We start from the raw sequence: 18,009 nt of genomic DNA, 5'->3' as shown, positions 1-18,009 counted from the left end.
TTGTCACCATTTCTAGTTCTAGTTCTAAGATAGCATCTTGTAAATAATCAAAATATGTGTTATGTTACAGTACCTATGTTATTTCATAGTCAACTTTACTATCCAAGCAATCTACAGCAACTGGCCTGGTCTCACTCAATATTGCCAAAATTCAAAAGTCTTTTCACTCTAGATTATTTTTTAGAAGACTAGAATTCATTAAAAAACCCAAATTTTTTTAATGGTTTTTAAAATAATCTAATTTAATTTAAATAATTTAGTAATATCAAAATGATATTAAGTTAGTTTGCCATTTGGTGTTCATCCATAGATTGAACCAACTTTGTGTTAATGCATTTGAATCTTTAGACACAGTGATCATGAGAAGTGAGACATACAAATACATGTAAATGGATGACATTATTTTAAGGGTGATAATTCTATTTTTAACTCTACTCAATGATAATGACATACACTACAAATGGGGATGAGAACTACAAATCAACTGAGACAAAGTGAGAGGAAAGGAATTCAGCAGGGTAAAAGGTTACAAAAAACAATAAGAAACAAAAGGTTGGTGTCACACCAAATGGGAGATGCATTGAATTCTTTCTAACAGTATCCATTAGTGTAAGAATCTAAGGCTTCACTGTTGATACTGAAAAAGCAAAAGCTGGTTTTATGCATAGCATGATATGCAGAAATAACTCTCCTACAGCAGCTAGGTTAATTGCTAATTATTTGCATGAATGAGACATTAGCATAGTGTTGCCACCTTTTCAAAATTGCTGACCTGGACAGCAGGTCAGGTTTGTTTGAACAGAAGTCCCTGACGCATGCGCAATGTTATTTTACCATGTGAAGAATAACGTGCATGCCAGTTCTAAACCAGTTAGGGACTTATGTAGGAGCAACTTAAATTAAGAAATGAAATAACTTAGCTTTAAAGACCTGAGAAGAAAGAAAGAAAAAAGGTCGACAGGTTGCTACAAAATCCCAGACAATGAATTAAAAACCGGACTGTCTGGGTGAAAACTGGATGGGTGGAAACACTACATTAGCAATTCCTTTTAAGCCACTGTAACAAAAGTAATAGTTTGAGTAATGTAAATAAAATTAATCATAAATTTAGTATCATTTTGTGAAAGAAACAACAGTAGAGTCCTTATTGGCATATTATTTTTAAATTAAAAGAAAGCAAATCTACCAGTCAATAAGTGTTAAATGGTATTTTATTCCTATATAGCATCGTTTTAAGTTTTTTTTTTTTAATTGTTTTCTTTAGTGTATTGTATAAAACATACAAAATTATTTGTTTTCATCTTTATAAATTAAAAAACCCTTAAAAAATACCCTAAATTTTTTAATAAATACAACGAACCCAATAATTACTTCAGCTGGATTCCTTTATCAGGCTATCAAGGCTAAATAATTACCAGGAATTTGACAAGAGGTAGGTGGTTAGGCTGCCATCTCTTGTTAAATTTAAAAATTATAAATAAATGAATTTAATTTAATTTAATTTAATTTTAAAATATTCTAGAACAAAAAATCAGCTCAAAGTGGGACTCAAAACCTACAACTCCTGCTGAAGATATTCTGCACAATAAGCAGGAGCTGTGGATTTGATTCCCATTCCAGACCTAAAGATGATATAGCATAATTTCAGTAAATAAATGTTTAGTTTATAATGTTTATTTTTATAGTTATTTAGTTTACTTTGTGTTGTTATTTAATAAAATTAGTATATAAATTTAATTAAAATGAAATTAGTTGATTCTTTATATCTCAGCAAGAGATGGTTGATAACTGCAAAAATTTTTTTTAGTATATTTTGCAGAATTATTGTTATTGTCCAATCATTTTTACTTTAAATTCAATTTCTAAATAACAGAAAATAGGTCATATGTCTTTCAGCTTGATATGTATAAAAACTAATAAACTCAACTATTTATAGTCAAATATGTAACTAAAAATTAGCTTGATAAAACAATATTTCAGCAGTTTTGGTTAGTATTTGGATGGCCCTTATCTTCAATTCATATTTGATATTTTATTCTGATAATACAGTAGAGCATCGATTATCCGACTCAATTGGGAACTGGGATTGGACGGATAACTGAAAAGTATGAAAAAATACATTATTAGTATAGTATATTAGTATATCCCATGTAATTAGTATATTAGTATATCGCTATTAACCTACTTCGCATTGAATTTTCATCAATGTTAAACCTAACAAAAAATTTTTTTAAATAATAATCATTGCTATTGTATCATTAAAAGTGATTTCTTTATTTTGTACAAAATAAATACAAAAATAAAGAAAAATAGAAAATTAAGCCTGGTTTAAATACTGGCCTCCCTTTCATGGTCGAGTCAGTGTTGCTAGCTAAAACACGCAAAAATTTAACAAAAATAATATTAAAGTAGCTAAGACATGGCCAAATATTGTAGCACCACATCACTAGCGGACATTTGAATTTGCTAACTAGAACGCAGTCGGTTAATCGATGTGACAGTTGATCGGGGGTCGGATAATCGATGCTCTATTGTACTTCTCTAGCAGCATCTAAATCCATATTAGCCATATTACATTCTTCCATTCTATCATTATTTGTCTGTTTCTTCTAAGAATAATGAATCAAATGAATTACATGGTATAAACTTTGTTATATATTATTGTTTTATTAAATTAATTAGTTTGTATGTTTATATGCAATATATTCACCTTTCTTTAAATTTATATATTTAAAAAAAATTTTTTTAAATTATGTTTTTCCAGATTTATCATTAAATTTATCTAATTATTATTTTTGGAAATCAATGAAAAGACAAAGATAGTATATATACATCAGTAATTTTATTAATCAATTTTGAAAAACAGGAAAAAATTGAGAATAAATATTATTAAAATATCTCAAAAAGGGATATGGGAGAGAAATCACACCTAACCGACATTAAAAATATGTATTTATTAAAAATTGTGAATACTTTTGAAGACACACAGCCTTTGTCATCAGGCAAAATTGAACACACACTTTAAACATTAAAATAGAACATAAATGCAACATTTCTTTTTTAAATTCAGTTAAGGCATGAGGTTAGAATATTAAATATTCAATAAAAATGAGATGCATGCAAAATTACCAACAAAAATATAAATCTCCAAGTATAAAGATCTTTAGGGACAATTATACAAATGATTTAGCAAGAAACTACTGTATACCTCTAATATAAGCAAAGACTAAATTTTAATAAACTTTACTTTTATCCAATAAAATTTGAGAAATCATATATTTTGATTACAATAGAATTAAAAATTAAAAATTACAAAATAGAAAGACCAAAATTATTGTAATATGTCTCTATTGGAATTTTAGTTGAAAAAAATATACATTAAAAATAAAGAATTTTGAAAGTCAAATATGATAACATGAAAATAATGGCTTTATTTATATAATAATTATTATTAAAAATTAAATTTGTTATTAAGAATTTACTTTATTTAATTTTATATGTTATAAATTGCTATAATAATTAATTGTTTTTAATTTTTTGTATAACATATGTCTTTTGAACAAAAATCTTTTTAATATTGTTTTTACAATTAATTACTGAAAAAAATATTTATCATTCCTCAATTAAAACTCAGAATCTAATATTAAATAATTAAATAATTACTTTTATTGAAAATAGTATTATCTTGAAATTCAATTTATTAATTTATAATTTTGAAAATTTATTCCATAATCTTACTTGTAAAAAGAAAACCCAAAAAATTAAAAAAATCAAATAAAGTTTTATTGATGTAATTATTTGTCTCTAAGCTTTGCCCACTTGGAAAACTTTTTGTGGGTGTCCATGGCTGTATATCATTTGCCATGCCATACTGTAAATAAAATGCTTGCAGCATGGCATCCAAATTATATTGCATGTAAAGAAACTGTTCATTAACAACTATATTAACTGTTTGCTGATTAGAAAATGACATATTACACATTTTATATTCTAATATGATAGTTTGTAACTTATATATTTGTGTAGGCATTTCAAGGGCATATCCAGAGAAGTGGTTATGGTGCTGAAGCACCTTCTTGATATCAAAACAATTAGTTTTATTACTTGAAAATAAAAATAAACATAATAGTGCATATTGCATGACTTCAATGGCAGAAAGTAATCTTCTACAAACAGAAAACAGCCGAACAATTTAAATTAATATTTCTTGTAAGAACATATTGAAAGTGTGGAGCACAGACTAAAGCTAATTACACATGAATTCAAAATAACTGTAATTTTGATTATTTTTAGTGAAAATAAGAAACAATGATTTTATACCTTTTCTACTCTTCATTTTGGAATTACATCAAGTATAAATCATACTGTAATTTGTATAATTTATAATAAGTCTATCAGTTCAAAATTATTAATTAGGCTATCCATTTTCCATCTTCCATTTAATAATTTTAAAAAGCTAATGAAAAAGGAATGATGTAAAAAGTTAGGTAACTAAGATAATTCTAAGGTAATTGAGTAACATTCTCCAAAAAAAAACAACAAGGAACATGTAGTACCTTGGTATCCTTAAATTTACCTTGAGCAATATCCACAGTCTTAAAATTCTGATACACCACTGAAGCATTGTATTATGTTTTTGTTATGTTTTCAGAAATTAATTGGAAGTTGATGTGTAATACATTATAATTTTTCCCATTCAAAATAATGGAAAATAGGCACCCAGTTAATGTGTGCTGCAGGACATCTGATTTTCAGAAATGGATTATTGGCATTAAGCAGAGGATGCCTACATATATAAAACATATATTAATATAAATACTGTATGGTCCTGGTTAACATATAAAATATATTATATTATTAGATATGTTAGTCTATAAAATAACTTAGGTAAATAATATAGGAAAATAATATTTAATAATCAATTATATGAAGCACAGATTTATTGAAATGAGAATCTTAATATAAAAATAAAAAAATGTGAAATAAATATAAAATAATTTATATTTTATGAAGAAAAGGAAGTATAAATTAGAATGAGATAAAATGAAATAATATATATAAAATAATACTGAAATAAATGATATTTCATAGGACAGTTGCCAAGATGCAAACAGCTAATATTTTTTGATAGTTATATACATACATATATATACATATATTATATATGTAAACTTAAAATAATTTTTTAAACTCATTTTTATTTGACTCATAAAAATTTTATAATTTTATGTCAATTTTAATCCATATCCCTTCAAAATTTATTCTGTATGCTGGTATATGCAATTTGAATATTTTTAAATTTTCAAATTTTATTATTGTTAAAAAATTTGATTTCAAGATAATTCTGTATTATAAAAAAATTGTTTACTTAAACATATAATCCATTAAAAATAACTTGTTTAAATTTATTAATTATTTGAAATTATTGTAAAAAATATTTAAAATTTTAAATAAATTTAAAAATTTTCAAAATAAAAGAATAATTAAAAAATAATGCATTAAATTTTAAAACATGTAAATATATAATGAAACCTTATTAATATATATATTTTTTTTATTAAAGTTTTTCTTCATTTCAGTTTCAGCAAATTTTATTAAATTTATACATTTTGTTTTAATTTACCAGTGTTTTTTCAAATTGGAAATTAAATGAAGATTTGAAAGTATTAATATAGGTTTCATTGTATTATATTATATTTTTAATATTAAACATATTTTATTATGAAGAAATAAATGAGTCATGCAACCTATCATAAGTATAGATTAAGAAATAGTTTATATTTCTTAAATTCAGCAATTAAATATTTGATAGCCGCCTATCCTGCTGCATATGGTCAGTTTGCTCAAGCTCTGACCCAACAGCCAACAGTTGTACCACAGACACAAAGGGAAGGTGAGGGACAAATCAAATTTTATTTAATAATATGCTGTTGTTGTATTTGATTATTGTTTACATCAGAAAAATTTTCATTTAAATTTTCTATTTCATGTAATTTCAAAGAAATTATATCAATAAATTAATTTTTTTCATAGTAATTAATCAATCAGTTGTTAAATGAAAAAGTTTTTTGCTTAAAATATTTATTTATATTATTATTATTTTTAGATATTGCTACTGACATCCACGTTAAATGATAAAATTAAGTTTAAAGGATTCTCTGTTGATAACGCTTTCAAAATTTCAAAAACATTTGTGTCGATTTAAACAGACTAAGAATTTTGATACTATTTGTAGCTATTGAAATAATGATAAATGTATAAATAAAATTTTAATCAAATTTTCCTCTTCATTTATCAGCTGATATTCCATATTTTTTCTATATAAGTAAAAGTTAATAAATAAATATGTATAATGTAGCAATTGATTTGTAATTTATATATAACTGTGTCAATTGGATATATTGATTGTGGTTAATTTAATATAATGTATACAGAAAGTTGAATCAAAAATAATGTAGTTAATTCATATTTAAATATTTTTGTTTAACTTTAATTGTTACATATAAATATATAGCTTTTCAGTTAAATAAAATTCAATATTATTGATAACATTGGAAATAGTATGTTGACTTAAAATGATTTTAGATGATTCTAATTAATATGTACTAATTTAAAATGTTGAAGTACTCAAATAAATAATTTTAAAATATATTTTTAAAATTTTAGTTTATATATATTGTGATTTTACTTCTAATGATGGACTAACTACTATATTGTAGCATTTTATATTAATTCATATTTTTGTTTAAGACATTTGAATGTTGGATTGATGATTTGCATTTTGTTCTTCTATTACTATAACTGAATATGTGAGTGCTAAGTTTTGGCTCTCAGGAGGACTTATACTATAAAAGTGATTTATAATTACTTTTTAACATTAATTTAATGTTAAAAAGTTTGCTGGATCTGAAGATATGGTTTTATAATTATAAATCATTTATGTATAAAATAGTAATTCTTTTTAATTTAATTTAATTACTAATCATAATCATTGTAAGTTAAACCTCATATATTTTAGACACCTGTAACTCACAATTTGTAATAAGAATGGATGAAAAGGGACAGATCGACTGTCCGAAATGCATATTGTTATTACATATAAATAACCAATGTTCATTCATCTCTGTGCGATTTTTCCTATTGCATCAGTACTATGTGATAAGTCCTTCTGAGAGCCAAAACTTAACATTCACAAATTTAGTTATATTTGAATGTCCCAACAATTACATCAGTTAATATTATTATTAGAGAGTTATATTTTCAAAAACATTTTAAAATGCTGTAGTGAAATATATAAGATTTACATATTATATAAATTCAAATAAAAACTTCTTGTAAAGTTTTTGAGTCTCTCTATTCAATGTTAAGAGTTTTTTAAAAACTAATAGATTAAACGGAAAGTCTACAGCAATGATTCTCAATGTTATTTAGTCTATGGTGTTGGATGAGTCATAAGGAGCTTGCACTTATGAAGTAAACACAAAAAAGGTACCGAGAAAGAATTTTTATTATAATAACTGTTACAAAGTACTACTACATAAAAAAGGGCAGAAGGATCAAGTTTTGCCAACTGGCAGAGAAATAAATTAAACCAATAAATAAAATAAATATTAAAACTTTAGCATTATGACATGAAGCATAATAATAATATATGTATTCCAACATGTGGACCACTTAAACCAAGTTACAAATGAACCACAGTTCACCTATATGTCCACTTCTTATCCTGCAAATATTACCTTAAATGTATGTCAACCTATCTGGCAACCTAATGTAAGAGATATGTGGTGCATGAAGATATTTTTTCTTCTAAACAGCATAGAATTTTATTTTGGAAAAATTACTAGATTAGACTTTAGATCACCTGGCATGTATTCACAAACCATCTGCCACATACTCATGGACCAACAGTAGTCCACAGACCATATTTTGAGAATTACTATAGTATTTCTCAGAATAATAATGGAGCCAATATACTGGACCTTGAATCTGTACTATTTTGCCGCTGTTTCTAAGCAATGAAGTTGTGGTGACAGTAAATAATAAAATAGAAGAGAATAAAAACTTTGAAAATTCAAACATCACATTATATGATTTTGTTTTGTTTCTTGTTTTTTTTTTTTTTATAATCTCAAGTTTCTTGCAAAAATGTTGGAAATTTCAAATAGATGATAACAGTTTAAACATATCTTATAATTTTTTATGTTCTGTATATATTATATTCTATTTTCATAATGAACACAACTAATTTCCTTCGTGTATTTAGACTAACAAACATTGGCTCCATTCTTATTCTGGGAAAGATTATAGTTGCTTTTATTTTAATAATATATTTTATGAATAAATTTTTGTGAAAAATAGTAGTAGTGACTTATTTGATATTTTAGAATATTTCAGTAAATATTTTCTAACATCTGTTGTAAGAATATATTAATCTACAAATCTATTATTTTTCTTTTATAAGTATAGATAGAATGCAGTCCATTTTTCAATGCTGATATTGGATGCTTATGTAAATATTTGAGATAGATGGGACTGTATTCATATACAATTATTAGATATGTAATTTTACTTGTAAGTTCTTTTGATCTCAATAACTTAATAAAAAGTAAAAATCAGTTATCATCAAGTGCAATAGACTTGCTAAATAAGGTCATTGATATAATATGATAAATAGATGTTTAAAGATATAATAAACAGAAACTAGAATTAGTTTGTTGAGATGAAGACAAGAAAGTTTTATCTGACAACCAAATGCTAATAAAATTAAAGGGAAAATCTACACAGTGATTAATGTGGCAACATTGCATGCTAAATCCTAAAAATACTACATGAAGTACTTAAAATTTGACAGAGGTAATAATTCAAATAAAAATTGAAAATAGTTATGATTAGAAAGTAAATTTAGGAGTATAAAAACTTAGATGTTTGGAATGCACAGTCATCAGGGCCAATATGAACTTTTGTGTAGGGCAAAAAGAAAAAAACACATTATTATTATAAAATGTAGAATTATATATAAAATTATTTGTGCAAAGTGCAAGTAGTTTGGGTAAATTACATACCGTTTTAGTTTCCTTAGTTTAGTTTTTTAAATATTCTGCAATTGAATTTACTATACACATATAAAGGATGTCTCCAATGTTTTGAGTGATATTTTGCCAGCTGATAGAAAACATTGAATACAAAAAATGTTTTCTCCATACACATTTTTGATTCAACCTTGGTTTTGAGTTACGCACAAAAACTGTTGTCAATTTTATAAAATATTATTATTTGAATAACACCAGTTTCTTTTCTTCAGGATTCAACAAATCTTTTATTTAAAAATTATTAAAAATGTAAAAAATGGAAAAATTTTTTGGTTGAAATTCATTTAACTGTATCTTGAAAACAAAGCCCTAAACAAAAAACTTGATGAGAACATTTTTTGTTTGTGTTGAGATGAACTTCACAATGGTGCAATAAAAACATTTTCAAGGTATTAAAGGTGGTCAATGTCACCAAACCCACCTTGAAATAAAAGTTTGTTTCTTTTGAGATGTGTAATTGATTGCAATAAAGCTTTGAAAATTTGATTCTGGATCCAGATTGATGGTCACAAAAATTTAAAGATGCAGATAGATTTCATTAGTTAAGCAGATTAATGATTAATCATCACTTTTTTAATTTAGATCTTTTCAAGACCTGTACAAGATCTCACTAATAAAAAAACCCATGTTGTCAAGGTTATAAAAAAGCTATTCAGCAGGAAAAATACATCTTCATTCAAAAAAAGTTATCAAAACAAAAGAAAAATTATCAAAATTGATTGACTAGAACTGGTAATATTCAAAAAATAATATTTTACAAAATTGACAGTTTTTTGCACATAACTTGAAATCAAGGCCAAATCAAAAGTGTATGAGAAAAACTTTTTGTATTCAATGTTTTTCTGCCAGCTGGCAAAATATTGCTCAAAAGATTGGAGACATCTTATATATATAAAAACATCAACTCACAAACCCAATTTATAGTTAAAGCCAAATGACTTGTCAAATTATTGGGCTATAATATGACAATTTAATTAAATAAAAATTAAATAATTTGTTACGCTACCATCTTGTACTAGATTTAATAATTATAATAAATTAATTTAGAATTTTCTGGAATAAAAGAATTGACCTGAAGCAGGACTCAAACCCACAACTCCTGCTTAATATGCAGATACTGTGAGTGACTTGTATGGTTACATCTAAATTAATAGTTCTGGAAGCAAAGACAACTTGGAGGTCCAGGTATCATAACAGGTAACACATCTGCATGGTAAGTGGAAGTTGTAGATTTGAATACCATTCCAGGCCCATTATTTTTCTTCAGAAAATTCTAAATTAAATTAATTATAATTATTAATTCTAGTACAGAATGGCTGCATAACTGATACCTCTAAAGAAATTATTCAGTACAAAACAAAAAATACATACTGTATTTTTGCAGAATGACTGACATACCAGTCTATCCAGGGAGACCATGAAATCAGATATTTCCATATGGGTAAAACCTGCATACTGGTTTATGACATGCCAGCATCTGGGGGATGCCGACATGTCAGTTTAAGTGAGGTTATACATCCCTCTCTAGAAGGTGTATTAAAAAATGAATGAGTTACGTCATGTAAAACAAAAGTTTTTATTCTAAAACTGCAAAACTGTGTCAGCATTACATCAAAAACTATGATTATATGTTTAACTTTTTTCATTTTGTCTTCTTTCTAAGAATGTAAAATAGTAATTCTGAAAGTGCTTTTTTTAAAGTGTATTTTATTGTTATTTTATTCAAAAATGCAAAAATAAACATATTAAATTTAAGAAACTCATTGTAAATTATCTCAGCTTATACCGATTAACATCTGTTTTGTGTGAAATTTGAGAGGAAGGTATTATTTTTAAGGTCAGGTTAGATGGTCAGAGCAGCCCACACTGACTAATTTCTACTACTACTAATGTCAATAAGTCATTAATTGTTTTATTGTCTTGTAAACAAAAACTCTTTTCCTGGTTTTAAGCCAGTCAAATTACAATGTTATTATTTTATTGTACTATAAGAATGTTTTCTTTAACGTTTAATTAACAACTAGTTTTGTTAGATCTGATTAATTCTATATTTCAGTCACAGTTTAACCAGCATGCTGGTAACCCAGGGTTTCCAGCATGCTGGTCTCCCCCGTTTATATGCAGTATGCTGGTCATTCTGTAAAAATACGGTATGAATCTCAAGATCAGTGCAGCAGTGAAAAATATAAAAAAGTTCAAAATGTTTTCAGTCAACTCTTTAGATCTTTGTCAGGAAAAATTGAGATCCAGAATTGAATGTTCAAATTCTAAGACAGAATGTTCAAAGAGCCACTGAAATTTGAAATATAAATGTGCAATTGTCAAAGAGTAAATTTAAAATAAAATATTTTAAAGTGATTCTCCAAACATTTTATTTTAAATTTATTCTTTGACAAGTGCATATTTATATTTCAAACTTCAGCTGTTCTTTGAACATTCCATCCTAGATCTCAGCTTTTCCTGATGAAGGATCTGCAGAGTTGACTAAAAACATTTGAACTTTTTAACATTTTTCACTGCTGGACTGACTTGAGGTTCATATGTATTGTTTGGTTTGCTTCTACTGTCCAGTTCTGAGACTAAAGTGTTGAAATTATTTAGTATTTAATTAATTCCATAGCCATATTAAAGCTTGGTAATTTGGCAGTCATTTGTCAGTACATTGAAAAAGCTATTATGTTTTTCAAAACAAAACCATCCAACTTCCAAAAAAAATTTGAAAATAATGTTTTTTATTAAAACAAAGTATGAAATAAAATAACTTGATAAAAATTGATAACTAGAAGTATTGGGAAAAAGGCAGACAAATGATGAATACAGCAGACAAGCAGATAGTATTCTCAAAAAGCTAATTGTCTGTTCAAAATGTGGACAGTTGAGAGCTATGTAATTGTTAATGATAAAAAATAAATATATTTTCTGTTAATGGAAAAAGCCATCTGTTTTTAAGTTTGATATCAACACAAAAGGGCACTCAACATGTCTTGTGGAAATCAGGAGGAGATATCATCCAATTGGACTTCTGTTTCTGCTAATTAGATATTCTGGAAAATGGCATAAGACAATCATGATTGCCAAATCTGGCAATTTATCACTAGATTTTGTGATATTTTAAGCCATTTGGCAGTATGGCAATGATTTTTTTTCCTGTCTATGATAAACTCGTCTGATAACATTTTATTCATAATTTTCAACTTTATGTCAGTTATCTTAACAGAGATAACTGAAATAAATAATGCTTTTGGTTGAAAAAGTCAGTTTTTTAATAAGAATCAAACACTTTTCTAGATCATTTTGGTTCCATCTTCAGATCAAAAGAAAAACAATCTCCATGTAATTTAAACTTATTTTATTGAGATGGTTAATATGCTAAATGGTATGCAACTTTCAAAATATATAAAGCTGCATTTTGAAAATTTCATCTTAATAGTTTATAAGTATGTTGATCACAACATGGGTACATGAAAGACAGAAATAAAACAGCAAATCTCATATTTTGATTGAGTTTCAAATGAAAATTAATAAACTCAATCATTTTACATGGATTGTTTTATGGTTTTTAATGGTAATGGGTTGTATTTAATTGTAATATTGTAATGGGTTGTTTTATGGTTTGGGTGAAGATATCATACTTTTTTTTCCAAACCTACATTGAAGACTCAAAAGTCTGGTCATTATACCTAGCATTTAAATTTGATGTGAAATTTATTATTAAAGATTTGAAATTAGGCCTGAAACAATTTATTGCTTGAAAATTACATGCTTTATTATTTCATTAAAGCATTTTATATTTTTGATACTGATTCCTAGAAATGCTATAATAGATTATTATGTTTTTTCAGTTGTCTCTTTAACAGACCTCACAAATGAATGCTTCATTCTAATAATTTACAATTTTTATTATGATTAGATATGGAAACAAAAATCTGTAATAATTGGTACTAAAAAATAAAATTTATTTAGGACAATATTTTTCAGATAGTCCTAAGATAGTCCTATGAAACGTTGCTTACACTTGTATCTATATAAATTTGAGAATAACCAAAAATATAAAAAAATAGCAAAAGATTACAAAGACTTATGAAAGTCGTTGATATAATTTTCAACCATTAATATCAGTGGCATAGTGTCATTGAAGATATGAAATATATAGCTTCAACCTGAAAATACAGTAAGACCAATACATTCCAAGATCACTAGTGTAAGAGGAAATTTGTATAAAATAGTAGCAAAATCCATTAATTATTAAGTAATTCCTAAATTAACATGCCTACCACAATTTTTTTTTTATATAAATAAACAAACAAACACTATATTAATAATAAAAAATTACATAAATGCTACTATAAATCATAAAAACAACTTTAAGTTAAAAAATTTCCAGAAGCAGACTTTTTTTTTTCACTAAATCTAAAATTTTAATTATTTCTTCTAAAAATTTGCACTTTACAGCTTTTCTTTTGCTTATCAAAGCTACCAGCATCATTAACCTTGCATTTTGCAGCCATGTTTGCAAAGTAATTAGCATAAATGAAGCTAAGAGAACCACTGATATAGCATGAACATAAAATGTTAAAAGTGAGAACTCCATACAAAAACTAATGATTATATCTAACACAACCTTTAAATTTCCGGTATGAAATGAATATAGTCACTGAACTAATGTTTTCGATCTTTGACCAAGATCTTCAAGTTCTTTGTCATTCCAAAAATGGAATGTTAAGAATATAGAATGTTTTTGAATACAAAATTAATTTTCTCCAGTATGTAGTAATGATCAAAGATTTTGAATTAATTTACTAGACAGAAGTCTTTCATAATAATGATGTGGTCTATCTTCCAAGGAATAATATATTGATTGTTACTACTTACTGGAGAAAATAAATTTTGTATTCAAAAACATTCTATATTCTTAATATTCCATTTTTGGAATGACAAAGAACTTGATGAAGATCTTGGTGAAAGATCAAAATACGTTAGTTCAGTGACTTATATTCGTTTCATACCAGAAATTTAAAGGTCATGGAAGATATAATCTTATATGTACCAGTATTTATTAGTGAAAATTAAAAACTGATGATCTAAAAAACATATATGTATGTCACATCTTATATCTCTGCATTTTTGTATGAGAACCAGCATTGTAAATAGAGTCTCTATAGTACTCATGGAGTTTTGGAAACCAAATTGTGTTTCTCCAGTTTTCTCTTCACATTTTTAAGACGACCTTGAGCATGTAACTCATGAGGCTGATCATTCTGTATTCATCACATGACTTGGCATCAGCTTTTTTTGGTATGGTGACAAAATTTTTAGGATACATGCTCTTAATTATTGATCTGATACTCTTATTAATATTACAGTGAATCCTCATTAGTTCAAAATTCAAAGGACAAAATAATCACGACTTCAAATTATTGAGTTTCGAATTATTCAAGATTTACATATTTCTGTACAATATAGTAATACCCCGAACTTATGCGATAGGGGGGACCGAGCGATAATTGCGTAAGTCAAATTCGCATAAGTTGGGATATAATTTTGCATATAAATACATACAAATTATTTTTAACTGGGGCCGGAGACTAAACAAAACAATAATTTAGAAAAAAATGTTTAATAAAATCTTAGATAATACATGTGTATAACAAATTATATTATTAAAATCGTAAACCGAAGTTATTTTGATGTAGAAGGCTTCATAAAATCTAAAAAATTCGTCTGACGGCTGAAAGATTTTTTCTCCTTCAAAATTTCCTCGAAGCATGCTAATAATTTTTTTTTTATTTCTCATTTTGTAGAAGAAATGCACTCTGCATTGGAGTCTATATTTTCTAAAATTTGTAACCCCTTTTCATTTTTGTATCGAAGTCTTTAATAATGTTAACTTTACATTCCAAAGATAGTTTTTCTTTTCTTGTTTGGTGCAGAAGAATCAGTTCTATTTCGTTTGGATGACATAGTAGAGTCTCTCAAGTCTCCATAGATATAACAAACACAGAAATAAATAACACAAAATAAATTGTAGCTATGCGTTGATTCTGTGCGACACATCCGAACATGTAAGCTGAACAATAGTGTGGGGGAGTGAGTAATCAAGAGTTGTGTGGCGCTCAAACAAAAGACGAATTGGTGAGATTTGAAAATCGCGTAACTCCGGGTTTGCGTAAGTCGGGGTAGCGTAAGTCAAGGTATTACTGTATTTCAAATGCCTATAATTAATACAATTTATTAAGGAAACAGAATACAGTTACATATACAGAATGCTATTTTTGTTAATTAATAATTAATAATAATAATATGAATAAACTGAAGGTAACAGTATGTGTCTGGTCAGAGCCTCTCATGCTACCAGATAATTTATATAAAAAGTAAACCAGAATTCCTCAAAATGTAGCCCGAATTATTTTTAGTTGCCCAAAAAGTAGTAAGTTGCTCAAACGTAGTAGCCTAGAGCCTACAAATATCTCAATCTGTACTTGTAGCCCAATCTTGCAATCCCAAAAATCAGCTGTATTTTATGAGATAAGGGAAAAAAGAGTAGTTCATGGGTAAGGTGACACTTGAAAATATGTTAATGTAAAAGCAAAGCCATATTGATTAAATTAGAATTGTTCTTCATCTATTGTTCTCTTACAGTATGGAGGCACTTCAATCTAAGTGAATGAGTTATCATACACGTATCACAGTTAGGACAGAATTTTCATTTCAAATTTTGAAGTAGCCATATTTTGAACTAATCAAATTCTTTTTAACATGTAAATCTCTATATCCTCGGGACAAAAGTATAGTTATGAATTAACAGGATTTCAAACTATCTGAGTTTGAATTAATGAGGATTTCCTGTACCTATTCATAGTCCATGAAGTTGTTTTAAAGAAAATTCTAATAAAATTATAATTTGCTAGTTCTCTTGAGCAATTTATCATTTGGCTGCCTATTTCAAAAGCATCCCGATACCTAAAAATGGGCTAGTCTAAGTTAGCAGTTAATTCTAACAAATTGAACAATTAGATATAATTTTCAGTCGTTACTGCTTGAATGACACTGTTGCAAAAACAGTAGCAATTACACTGCAAAAGCAAATAAGTTTAGTTTGTTATCCACATATAATCTGTGGTAAGAGTTTACATGTTTGATATGCTATCCATTTTTCTTTATCTCTGTTTTTTTTATTTATTTTTTTTCTTATTTTGTTTTGCAAATAATGCTTTTTCCAAAAAGACCATGTCCCTTTTTTAAATATAAATCCTCAAAAGATAATTCCTTTCCCATCAGCTTCCTCTCAGATAGAAGGGGAATGTTAGTTGTTGGCCGATGTGACAGCAATCATTTACATGATAATTCATGTAAGTTTGTGATTGCATCTTGTCACTACTAGATTACATACTAGAAGAGTATATTTATTTATAACACTTGATTTTCTTTTTATAACATTTTGATGACAAAATGTGTTTCAAAAACACTATTTTCTTATTTACTTACAGATTTCCAAGTACTGATAACTTTTAATGGAACAGTTTGTACAATACAATACAATAGTTCCTTTAAAATCACCCCTTCCAATAAAAATACAAAAATTTACTTGTCTCAATATCCATTAAATGACAGTTGAATCTTGAAAAACAATTCAATTACTTCTGTCATACAAAATATGCAACACTTTTTTAATTATAACATCATATTTTCATTAAGTAAAAAGAATAATTAAATTAATATAAGGATTATTTATATATATAATAAATATAATAAATAAGATAGATGTAGATTGGATTATTGCATTTGTGTCAAGTTGTTTTATTTTGTTTTATAAATAATCAATGCTAATAGAGGATAATTTTATAATTGGAAACATATTTTCTTAACTTTTATTTTATATTATCCTTATTTGATCATAGTTTAGTTTTATATTTAAAGCATATTTTATCATCATTTATTAATATTAATTATTTAGTCCAAATAATATAAGTTAAATAACTCACTAATTATTCTAGTTGTATTGACCAGCATAGATAAAATATAATTATAAAAAAATTATATTATAATTGTATTGGTAAAAATGTGATTAACTATTTTAAACTTAGCTTGAATATTAGAATGAATTGGGGATGTATGAGATATTGTGTTATTGATGTTGACTCATCTGTTGATAAATTCAATGCTCATAGCACTGTAAAAATAGATATATAATAGCATCTAATTGAGAATTAGCTAAATTGTCCATTCAGTCATAATTATAGTATAGTAGTGGCAGTAGCAGAAGAAAATTTAAAGCCTGAAATAATATAAAAATAATTAAGATAATATGATAACTTTTCAATTATTTTAATTGTATAGTTGTTGATTTTGTAATTTCATAAGTCAGTCTGATATAAATAAAACTATAAATATTTGTTTATTTTATTTTTTTAATTAAAATCCTATCAAATAAAACATTATTGTATACATACAATCATTTAATAAATGAAGAGTAATAAAACTGTTTATATATTATATAGACGGATTTCTGATAATTATTTAACAAAAATAATGAAATTTTAGACATATGACTACTATATATTTTCTACAAAAATAAGATATTTGATATTTATTGATCATTTGTGTTTTGTAATAAAAGGCGAAAAAAGTATTTTAATTTTAAAATTTAAACAGATATTTAGCTTTACAGGTATAAAAAGAATAATAGAAATCTATTATTTACACAAGTCAGTTATTAATTACAACTAAGGAAACAGGTTAATTACATATACAGGGTAGTCAGTGAGATAATGGCAATGCTTTTACAGCATGTTCTAGATTCTTAAGGGATCCAACAATTGAAACTAGATAAAACAGTAGTAAGTATGGTTGCTGTGTATACTAATTCTGTGTGTACCGTCCTTGTAATCCAAATAATGATTCTGGTAGACGATCATAC

General features: G+C 26.2%; 1 protein-coding gene across 1 annotated transcript in view; it reads left to right on the top strand.

Moving 5' to 3' along the window:
• LOC136989063 (CUGBP Elav-like family member 4) overlaps nt 1-18,009 on the top strand; it is a 263,922-nt gene that overhangs the window by 188,594 nt on the left and 57,319 nt on the right. Inside the window, 1 exon segment of the mRNA XM_067287154.1 lies at nt 5,813-5,893. Within this exon segment, the coding sequence (XP_067143255.1) occupies nt 5,813-5,893 (81 nt within the window).

Source organism: Centruroides vittatus, unplaced genomic scaffold (genome assembly GCF_030686945.1).
Source record: "Centruroides vittatus isolate TY-2023 unplaced genomic scaffold, ASM3068694v2 scaffold_435, whole genome shotgun sequence".
Classification (NCBI taxonomy): Eukaryota; Metazoa; Arthropoda; class Arachnida; order Scorpiones; family Buthidae; genus Centruroides; species Centruroides vittatus.
The sequence above is the reverse complement of the archived record's forward strand: the minus strand, read 5'-3'. Positions and strand labels throughout refer to the sequence as shown.